Below are 10,276 nucleotides of genomic sequence, written 5' to 3'. Positions count from 1 at the left end.
CCCCCCCCCCCCCCCCCCCCCCCCCCCCCCCCCCGCGACCTGGCTGCTGCATGGCTCTATTTGTTTGGCTTCTCCTTTTTATACTTTTGAGATTTTTAATCAAATACCTTTTTTTCAAATACAGTGTCTGAGGAATACGACCGACCTCCTTCTCGAAAAGTGCGGAATGCTAGCTGGTGAGCAGCATCAGGTGTGAGGGATGAGGTGTGTAGGTGCGTGTTTATGGCGGCGGCGCGTGGATTGTGCAGCAGAAGCAGCAGCAGCAAGCAGGGTCCATGCATGCGCCCGCGCCCGCGCCCACGCCCGCGCATGACGCCATAGATGGATGACAGCTCTAAATTCTGATTCCCTTCTCGAGTTGTGAGCGCGCGCGCAGAGACGAATCGATGCCGCTGCTGCGTGATGATGCGCGGCATATATGCGTGATTTGATTGAATGAATCAGAATTAATCACGCGTACGTACGACAGATGCTCGGAAGCGCGCGCGCGCTCTGCGTGACTTGATTGCTTCTCTCACCCTCACCCTTCGCCATTCGCGATTGGACCCAGCGCCCGACCTCTTGACTCGAGTCTTGATTGAGCATCAGCAGGCATAGCTATAGGCGATCGAGTGACCTTCTGCATGGGGATTCGCGCAGGCCGGGCCTCTTATGTGAAGCTAGCTAGGATGCCCAGCATCGAGCTCATGCAAGTGAGGTGATTCAAGGTGGAGCATTGCAAGCACATCACGAGCACACGAGCACACGCGCGGGCACTCAACTCAAGCCACACCGCGGGACCCGAGGTAAACATCATCACCACCATCAGCTGCTGCTGCTGCTGCTGTATATACGCGGGCGACTGTCTCACCCTACACAGCGCTGCTAGGAGTCGTGACTCGCACGCTGATGGATGCTCTTTGGCTTCTGCAGCATCAGCTAGGTAGGTCAGGGTGCATGCATGCATGCTGGTCAGCGCAGCTGAATGCTCGTCGGCCAGCTCGGGCTTGCGTACAAACTTGTTTGAATCAAGTCACACGTACGCGACGACCGCTTCAGCATCGGGCAACCCCTAGCTGCACCTTTTGCCCCTGCAACGCTCTGCCACCTTTCAACACTTTGGGCACGCTTGCACAGCACAGCACAGCTCCACTAGGCTGCGTGCCGGACTCCCGAAAAAGGCTTTCCTGAATTGAACCTTCTCCACACCAGATGGGTTTCAAGCTGGTTGGGAAAGGCGCACACCATACGCGCGCCGACGAGTAAACGGCACCGATCATGTCTAGCGAGCAAGAAGAGGAGGAGGAGCATTGGCCCGAGCTCTCATCCGAAAACTTGGTCAGAGCCGATCGACGCTCATCCAACAAGTCGCCCGTCCATCAGCTTAGTCCCAAAGCGAGCAGAGCTGGTGCAAGCACAAGCACAAGCACAAGCGGAGCAGCAGCAGCAGCAGCAGCAGCCGTTGGACAATCAGCAAAGAATAGCGGGACGACGACGACGACGGCATCGACCGATGATGCATCCAGGGTCAAAATCGCGACTCGATCACAGCAAGCTGCACTGCGCACCGCAGCGTATGCCAATGCACAGGCCAGGTACTCGCATTCGCCCTCCAACAGCTTCGCTTCATCGCCATTGCCTCCCGGCATGCTGGCCATGTCCGCTTCTACAACGCCTCAAGTAGCTGCGGCAGACGCATCGGTTGCACCAACACACGCGAGCTCGTATGGCGCATACGCCCCATTCGCCGCTCACACCATGCCGGGACCGCGGCACATCATGCCGTCTGGCACGCCCGCTTATCCCAGGGTCTCGCAGCAATCCCTGTCATCCGCCTTTCAGTACGGCGCTCAAACGCACCAAGGAGCACCCGCTTGGCAGGCTCATCATGGCATGAATGGTGCGATGCAATACCCCAATGCTCCACCTCATCAGATGGTCTCCATGACGGGTCTTCCGCAGTGGCAGCTCGCGGTACAACAGCAGCTTGCGCTCGCTTCCATGCAGCAACAGATGGCTCAGTGGGTGGCCGTCTCTCAACCTCAGCCTTCGCTTGCGCATCAGATGCAGCAAGCTTCTCACCAGATTGCACCGCCTCGGCCGGCCGCCCCTCCACTGCCTGCTGTCCCTTCAGCACCCAGGCAAACTTACTACGCGCAACCCGTCCGGCAGACAGTGTCCACATCTCGACCTCCTGGACTGCTTCCTCCGGCCCGCGCGCCGTCATCTCTGGCCGTCAAATCTCCGGGGCCTCCTCCTCCACCACTTCCGCCTCCTCCTCCTCCGCCCCCAATCGGTGCAAAGACGACTCTGAAACAGTGCACCTTGCCCGAAGAGTATTCAAAGGTCTTGCAAAAGTCTGTTGCGGCGACGGCGACGACGACGACGACGACGACGACGACAAGCCCGAGATCGAACGCTTCTGTGAGCGCTGGTAATCCGAGCGCCAACTCTTCGCCGGAGGAGAAACACCTGCTTCTCTCGCCTGGCACGAGCGTGGCCGAAGGTCATGGAGCGCTAGGTCCGCAAAGTCTACCCCACGCTAGACGGAGCAGAGAAACGACGCAGAGCGATAGTACCAACCTGGAGGCAAAGCAGGACGAAAAGGAACGCTTCTTCACACCGAGACTCGCGAATGCGAGGAGCAGTCTGAGTGGCGAGCTGGACACACCTTCATCTTCCAGAGTGTCTCGATATGCTCAGCCCTTTGTGCCAGCTTGGATGAGACAAGTGGCCATCGAAACGCCTGTGCACATCGTTCCGCTCGTGCGCAAAGAGTCTATAGATTGGCAAGCCTGGCGCTCCACCTTTCTTCCGCCCGCCCTGGCGACTGCTGCCGATGTGGAGCACGAGGCGGGCGAACGCTTTGTGGAAGAAGAGGTCGAGGGAGCGAGCATCGCTCGAACCCCCACCTCATCCCCGACCCGACGTTTTGTGCCGAGCCCGTCCGAAGGCAGCAGAAGCGGACCGATACGGGACTGGAGGGACAAAGAAGGCATCTTTGGGTCTGATTTCGACCCCACCTTGCCAGAGTCGGGATCGGAATCGGGATCGGGGTCAGAGTTGCAATCCGACGCTGCATCCGAGCTGGACGTGAGCAGCGCCGAGGATCAGCAAACGCGGTCCATGGGCCCTTTGATGCTTCCAGACCAGTCTATATATCCTCTCCAATCCGCTAGACGCGACGGCGCCGCACATCAGACCCAGAGCATCGGTGCTGCTTCACCTGATCTCACAAATTCAAAGCAAAATCCGCTGCTCAAACCTTCTGCCGCCACGGCCATGTCCACACTGGTGCCCGCGCTAGATGCGCAGCATTATGCCCGCCGATTCACCATGCTGCTGCGAAACGAGATGGACTTTAGGGCGGAAGAGCTGGCAGGTCAGACGCTGTACGGCGTGGGTCTGGAAGCGTACGATGCGCAAAGGGGCAGGCCTCGTCGGGGCGATCACAATGTTGCCGTCGACCGCGGTCTGTGGAATCTCAAGTTGCCAGGTATCAGAGAAGAGTACCCAAAGCTGCAGCCGGGAGATTTGGTGCGGCTCAGACCGATTGTCGATCAGGGATGGATAGAGCTGGAGTACGAAGCGAGGGTATGGGCTTTGAGGACGGTGGAAGGGATTGTGGTGCTCAAGTGCGATGAGATCGAAGAAGGCATGATGGAGCAGATGGGAACGTCTATGAATCAAGCTAGATTCGTCGTGCTGTTTAGCGGAGATCAGTCTTCGGAGGTGGACGTCATTGCGTGCCTCAAGCGCGTTCAGCAGATCCTGGCAAACGAAGATAGACCTGCAGCCATCTTGAAGAGGTGGCTCTTCCCGCTACCTCAGCATTCCGCAACGACGCAGAGCAAGGCGAGCAGCGAGCTGGACATGTCCATCGCTTTCGAAGGTCAAGGGCTCAATCCGGAGCAAAAGGTGAGTGCGCTACTCGGCACCTGTCCTGCGTATGCCGACTCCTTTGTCCCATTTTGAGCCATGATAGGTCGCGGTCGAGAGCATTGCGATGCGCCAGCACCGCGTGCCATTCCTCATCCAGGGTCCGCCAGGCACGGGCAAGACGCGCACCCTGGTGGCAGCTTGCCTTTCCGTGCTACAGCGAAACGCGAAATCCTCCATCCTGCTCTGCGCTCCGTCGAACGAAGCGGCCGATACGTTGGCCCTACGACTCGTCAAGTCTCTGAATAGGCAACAGCTGATACGCATCAATGCTCCAGGTAGGACCTTTGCGGAATTGCCCGAAGCGCTCGTGATCTACTCTCATATCGAGAATACGGACGATGGAGCTCACTTCGGTCTGCCACCTTGGACCACGCTCATGAAGGCTCGGATCATCGTTACTGCTACGCACGATGTGCCCTTGCTGCTGAAGTCTAGAGGTGTCAGTAATGCGGATCTGGGTCGCCTCGAAGTGAGTACGTGCGTGGAGCAGACTGATTGGTGCGGGTCTGACGCAGAGCATGCGGATGGCCGCAGGCGACGATCTATCAAGGGCTGCGTCCCGCCGAGCTTGCGCCCGATGTTCCTCTGCACTTTACGCATCTCTTCATCGACGAAGCGTCGCAGGGCACAGAGGCTCAAACGCTATCTGCGCTGCTCGCCGTCTTGCCCTCTCGACACACCAAGACTCAAGAGCCCAGCGTGGTCTTGTGCGGCGACACCAAGCAGCTGGGACCGCACGTTCACTCTCCCTGGGCACGGGCCTATGGGCTAGATGTCAGCATGCTGGAAAGACTGAGCGGTAGAGACGCGTATAGACACCGCTTGCGGGCTCTAAGGACGCGCGCAAGGAATGCTCTGTTGACAGGCAGCTTCGACAATGAAGACTCGCCCGACGCCTGGGCGTACTCTCCATCGCTTCTGCGCGCAAAGCTCGAAAGTGGGAGTCGGACGAAAGAGGAGCACTCTTGTGCCCAGCTGGTGCGCAACTATCGACAGAGGGATGCGAGACTTTTGCAGACGCCATCTTCCCTCTACTACGACGAATGCCTCTTGCCGTGCGCCAAACCTCGCGTCTCTGCTCTACCGATCTGGTCTGGCTTGCCGAATCCGGACGTGCCCATTCGCATCGAGCACGTGGAAGGCAGCGATGAGTGGTGCGTGCCGCGAAAATCTTTCGCAAAAGCTAGGTTTTGAGCTTCATTGCGCCGCGCTGATTACGCTTTGGTTCCCGTATTTCTTAGGGTCGACGAGGGAAGCTCTTGGTTCAATCTGGAAGAGGCGAGACGCGTAGTGGACATTTGTCGAAGCTTGACCGGACTCGCGCCGTCCTCGGACAAGGCAGCGTGCGCTGCGCCAGCGGAGGAGGAGGACGCCAACGCACGAGGATCTTTGCCTTCGGCGCAGCTTCAACGCATCGTTGGCCCGCGAGAAATCAGCGTCATTTCGCCTTTTCGAGAACAGGTGTGGTGCATACGTCTGGCTTTGAGATCTTCTCACCATACGCTCAAGGATGTGAATGTGGGCCATTGCGAAGTATTTCAAGGAGCCGAGCATCCGTGAGTGCGAAGCGATGCATTGGTCGCTACCTCATCGAATACCCACCCCTCCGTTCTGCGCGCAGCGTCAGCATCATCTCCACCGTCCGGACGCGTGAGCGTTTCTTGGACAACGATGCGAAGAGGAGCATGGGTCTGCTCTTCGAACGCAAAAGGTGAGCTTGCGCGTGCCTTCTTCGCGACGCGCCCGACCGAGCCGTGACTGACGCTGTGATGCTGGGATGGGAGAGCAGGCTTTGCGTCACACTAACCAGATGTCAAGACATGCTCATCGTGCTGGGATGCGCGCCATTGCTGGCCAAGGATGAGGACTGGGCAGCGCTGTTGGAACACTCGATGAGGCACGGAGCCTACGTCGGTCCGTCACTAGCCAATCTCGACCCGGCTTCGGGTCGAGGCATCTCGGCGCTCGAAGCAGCAGCAGCTGCTGAAACTCTGGTATCTGGCGTTCAAAAACGGCATAGAGACAGGTCTGTCGCTGCACGGGTGCAGCATGACAGACCTAATGGCGTAGTCTCGGCTTCCAGTCAGACCGAGGAGGATGACGACGACGATGGCGATGATGATGATGATGATGAAGTCAACAAGGCTATGGCTCTCGTCGTCGGACGCATGACTGCTGCTGCTCTTCTAGATGAGGACGACGAGGGCTGGACCTGAGCATGCCGTGTCGTTCCCTTTTGCTTTCCAACAATCCATTTCTACCTTGCCTCTTCCCCTCCAACTCCCCCCTCCCCCCCCCCCACCCCCGTCTCGTCTCGTCACGTCTCGTTTCACACCGCGCAACCTTTGCGAGCGGCCCCTTCATAAGCACGACCCTCCTCCAACACGTTGATACCGCACGAACCCCTCTCGTCTCTCGGGCCACCTTCCAAGCGCACCTCAAACTCCCTTAGATTCCACATTTTCTGCCACCGGTGTGATCTTGACATACAGCTGATGCCTACTTACCCCCTCTCAACGATCCATCAACAATGAGACTACTGTTACAGAGCGGCCGCTTGGTGCGTGATCGTTTGCTCCGTCGTGCACATCCACGTCGTGCGTGGCGCTTGCGCCCGCTGTGGCTCAGCTCTCTGTTGGCCGCGCCCTCGTTGCATTTATTCGCACGAACGATCTGTCGCAACGTCGACGCCGAGCCGATTGAGAGGCCTTGTCAATCTGAACGCCAAATTGACCCACTCAGATTATTCTGCGTATCACGGCGGGACGACCGGGCCGGAGTGGTGCCTGCATGCGCATGGATGCGCGTTGTGTTGTGCGCGCGCGTGCCTGATGGACTCGATCAAAAAGCGAACGCGCGGCCGCGGCGTGGGCCGCTGCACTGCCTACCTCCGTGTCCAAGCGGACCGCCTATACCGGTAAACGTGAAAGTACTGCAATCAGCCTCCCGCCCGCGCTGCTGTACCACTTTCTGAGGCTGTGCATGCGAGTAGGACACGACACGCGTATGCTGTATGCTGCATGGCGAGCAAGTGTTCCAGTGAGCTGCCTCTTGACTTGCATCACCACCACCATCACCAACACCACTCAGCAGACTCCATACACAGCGAGGCTCTTCGGAGGGACTCTGGAGCGAAGCACGATGCTCAAGGATCCAATGGTGGCGCTGCCACCCGAGGTGACCACGATCGTGCTCAGCTTTGTGGATGTGCTGACGCTGATGCATGCGAGGAGGATAGCGAAGCATTGGAAAGCGCTCATAGACGACAGCGGCGACGATATCTGGAGAGGTGTGGCTTTACATCTCGGTCTCACACGCACCTTTGATGCTGATCTTCCACCTTCCATCGCTGCGCCTCAGGAGCAACCTCTGAGCAAATTCGCAAACGAGGCGATCATGAGCACCACGGGATACTTTGAAGAGCTAAAGTCCTTTAGAAATTTATGCTACAGGTATGCACGACTAGCTGTATCCTGGAACACATCCGGCATCGTCGATGAGAGCGAATGGGAATCTCCAACGGCGCGCATATGGCCAACGGGCTGCATCTTGGAGGTCAACGACCAGATAGGCCACCGCATCCAGCTCTCGCCCGATACAGGCAGCGTCGAAGCAGTGACGTACGATTGGGAGGATGGGGTGCCGCAAGCAAGCGGTACGGTGCGCAGTTACCCCATGAAGCACTTGACTTCTGAGCGCACGGAGGATGCTCGTTCGTGGACTAGCGTGCAAGAGATCGGTAGGGGTCCTTCGCTACCCCCATTCGCTCACCTCGAGGGAGACGCAGGCTACCTGTTGGCTTGCGCGCATGACTTTTTGGACTCCATCATCGTGTGGAAAAAGTCCAGACAGCTCAACGCGTACGAGGAAGTGGGATCGCTGGTCACTCCTCACGGTATGGGACATCCACGCGCTTCTCGATTCCGATATCCTACTTGCGTGGCGGCAACGCTCGACAGGGAATCCAAAAAGTGGTTCATTGTGGGTTGGGACGTCACTAGGCTCGCTGTATCCTTTTCTTTTCCTCTGGATCCAGAGAGGGGAGCGTGCGAATACGTCGAGTTGGACGGAAAGGGCATGATCTTTGTGTGTCACGCAATCGGCTTTGCAGTGTACAGCCTCAAAGGCGAAACGCAGCTCTGGATGGGCTTCAAACTCATCAGCAAACACGACGATGGTTCTGGTTACGAATTCAAACACTGGGCGCAACCCGCCGAAAAATTTGGCAAATATCACGTCGCACAGGCCGAGATTCAACATGCCTTGAGGGACTTGCAACACGTACGGACACCCCTCGAGTGGAGCGTGGAAGAAGATTGTTGTAGAGCAGGCTCTTCGCAGCCCATCGAGGAGAACTCTTTAGCGACGGTGAGTGCTGGGCAAGAGACGGGAATGCAGATCCGAGTAGTGATTAGGTCAGCGACTCATGCCAAATTCCTGCCACGTCCAGATTCTTCTTTGCCAAGCCGCCCTCTTTTCCAGGTCCATTCATCCAGATACCAAAACTGACACTCTTGTCGTTGGCTGCGACTGGGGTCTGATCCTCCTAAGGCCATACTCTGCCTTGGCGCAGGAGCATAGCAAGGGCGTAATCGAGGTGGCGCGCATCGGTCTTCAAGACTTTCTGCCTCGCTTCATCAACGGTTTTGGCGAGCCGCCAAACCAAAGATATCACATGTACATGGCAGTCTCTGACGGAAGGGTGTGCTACGGAAATTATGACGGGCGTTATGTGAGTTTGAACTTGCCTCGACTGTTGACGGGTTGAACGTCCAGTGTCTTGACGCCAAAGCTGACAGTCATGCACCCAACGCGTGTCGCGAACAGAGGAGCTCTGAAGATACTTTCATCATAGATCTCGCTACGGACAGACTGAACCCATCGCAGACTGCTGGCACTTTCGAAAACGTCAAGGTCTGGCATTGGCAAGCTCGTCAGCCAGAAGAAAATGACGAGCTGCTAGTTTCGTGCTTGCAAATGGATGCCAGCGGAGTCTACGTCTGTCGCCCTGCGGACGCCTTGGTGTACTCGGTGAGCAGAGCGCGCGCTGAACGTTCCCCGGGCATCATTGAAGCTGGCCCATATCTTACGTGACCCGCGCGGGCTCAAATCCTTGCCGCTAGGACTTTGGCATGGCTGCTAAATGTCGACCGGACGATTTGGGCAGGCATGCCAAGCAGGAAATCATCTACAAGGAGACTGAGCAGCGCGTCTTGGCAGAGCATGCGGCGATTGATGAAAGACATCGTCAGGAGCGCTTGAATGCTGCTGCTGCTGCTGCTGCTCAGCCCGAAGCGGAAGCTCACGCTCCACCAGGAGCAGCCGTCGAAGTCATCGAAGACCCTAATGATCCCGATCAGCATCCATCAGACGAAGACGCCATGCAGGTCGATGAGGCTCCGCCGCAGGACGACGTTGCGTAAGCACCTTGCTAGGATATGTAGAGTACTGTACCAAAAGCAAGTCCGTTTCAAGAATGCGCTGGCGCACGCACCGACGACGGGTTCATTCGTGTCCAGTCGTGCAAGCCGCCCCCCGACGTCACTAGACTGTTGCGCATGCCATGTTCCGATATTTAAACAAGAGTCATCTCATCGTTTTGATTTGTTGCTCCCGAGAATGTTAGTCGATGTCGTGACAAGTACTCGAATGAGATCCGGATGCTGGGCAATGTCTGGTCATTCTCCTTCGCAGAGGCACGTCTTCTCAAGGCTCTGTCGGAGCGGCCATGCAGGGTCCCTGGTGTCGCGCACGCGCCCACATGCATAAACATGTACATCACAGTCACCTTGTGGTCGCGGTTGTGCTAGACAGCAAGGTGTCACATGGTGCGACCGCTCGCTGTGCTCCACTGACAGTGTGGTGGTGGGCTTGAGCGGCGAAGCAAATGAAGTCTGTGATCCAATCGAGGGATGCGCCGGCATGCGAAGCTCACGCGGTCATGTGTCATGCGTAGCGCGGGCGCGCTGGCTGGGCGTCGCGCTAATCGCCAATCAAGAATGCAAAAGCGACCCGCCGCGCTAGCACGGTGATAGCGAACGTGGTAGTGCTGCACGACGTTCATAAAGGGATCTCGTGGAATTCAACGGCTCGTGCGCTCGCTTCGGATGAGCAGGGATGGCCATCCTCCTCGCCAACTTGCGAGGGCGTGTCACACATTGCCAAACGAAACGGTGGAATCAGGCTGATCTACCATGACACACGAAAAATGACGGAGCGTTGACATCCATCTGACCGTAGACACCGCGCCGCGCGCCAAGACTGCGTCTCTTTGCACGACCTCTCGATAGATCTTGCCTTGTGCGCAGCAACCCGATAGCCGCCAAGACAGTGATTCGAAGCACAAGTCACAGTG

At 57.5% G+C, this 10,276-nt stretch overlaps 2 protein-coding genes across 2 annotated transcripts; both read left to right on the top strand.

Annotated features, from left to right (window-relative positions):
- Nucleotides 1–1,102: 1,102 nt before the first annotated feature.
- Nucleotides 1,103–6,474, top strand: IE81DRAFT_48872 (P-loop containing nucleoside triphosphate hydrolase protein). The gene is made up of 6 exons (XM_025517385.1): nucleotides 1,103–3,897; nucleotides 3,965–4,390; nucleotides 4,456–5,075; nucleotides 5,163–5,477; nucleotides 5,543–5,632; nucleotides 5,711–6,474. The coding sequence occupies exons 1-6, from the start codon at nucleotides 1,258–1,260 to the stop codon at nucleotides 6,135–6,137; spliced, it is 4,518 nt and encodes a 1,505-aa protein (XP_025366304.1). The 5' UTR covers nucleotides 1,103–1,257; the 3' UTR covers nucleotides 6,138–6,474.
- A 521-nt stretch (nucleotides 6,475–6,995) lies between these two features.
- On the top strand, nucleotides 6,996–9,485 carry IE81DRAFT_326837 (hypothetical protein). Its single transcript, XM_025514925.1, has 4 exons — nucleotides 6,996–8,289; nucleotides 8,372–8,653; nucleotides 8,749–8,952; nucleotides 9,045–9,485. Exons 1-4 carry the CDS (start codon nucleotides 7,063–7,065, stop codon nucleotides 9,342–9,344), a joined length of 2,013 nt encoding a protein of 670 aa, XP_025366303.1. The 5' UTR covers nucleotides 6,996–7,062; the 3' UTR covers nucleotides 9,345–9,485.
- Nucleotides 9,486–10,276: the final 791 nt, after the last annotated feature.

This window comes from Ceraceosorus guamensis, assembly GCF_003144195.1.
Source record: "Ceraceosorus guamensis strain MCA 4658 unplaced genomic scaffold IE81scaffold_141, whole genome shotgun sequence".
Classification (NCBI taxonomy): domain Eukaryota; kingdom Fungi; phylum Basidiomycota; class Exobasidiomycetes; order Ceraceosorales; family Ceraceosoraceae; genus Ceraceosorus; species Ceraceosorus guamensis.
This window is presented reverse-complemented; position numbering and strand designations above follow the sequence as displayed.

Bases quoted from the DNA above. Each gene is read 5' to 3' on its own strand.
- IE81DRAFT_48872 (XM_025517385.1), top strand. From the start codon at position 1,258: ATGTCTAGCGAGCAAGAAGAGGAGGAGGAGCATTGGCCCGAGCTCTCA. The intron at 5,076-5,162 runs GTGCGTGCCGCG...CGTATTTCTTAG, and splicing joins GTGGAAGGCAGCGATGAGTG to GGTCGACGAGGGAAGCTCTT. The intron at 5,633-5,710 runs GTGAGCTTGCGC...ATGGGAGAGCAG, and splicing joins CTGCTCTTCGAACGCAAAAG to GCTTTGCGTCACACTAACCA.
- IE81DRAFT_326837 (XM_025514925.1), top strand. From the start codon at position 7,063: ATGCTCAAGGATCCAATGGTGGCGCTGCCACCCGAGGTGACCACGATC. The intron at 8,654-8,748 runs GTGAGTTTGAAC...TGTCGCGAACAG, and splicing joins GAAATTATGACGGGCGTTAT to AGGAGCTCTGAAGATACTTT. The intron at 8,953-9,044 runs GTGAGCAGAGCG...CCTTGCCGCTAG, and splicing joins CGGACGCCTTGGTGTACTCG to GACTTTGGCATGGCTGCTAA.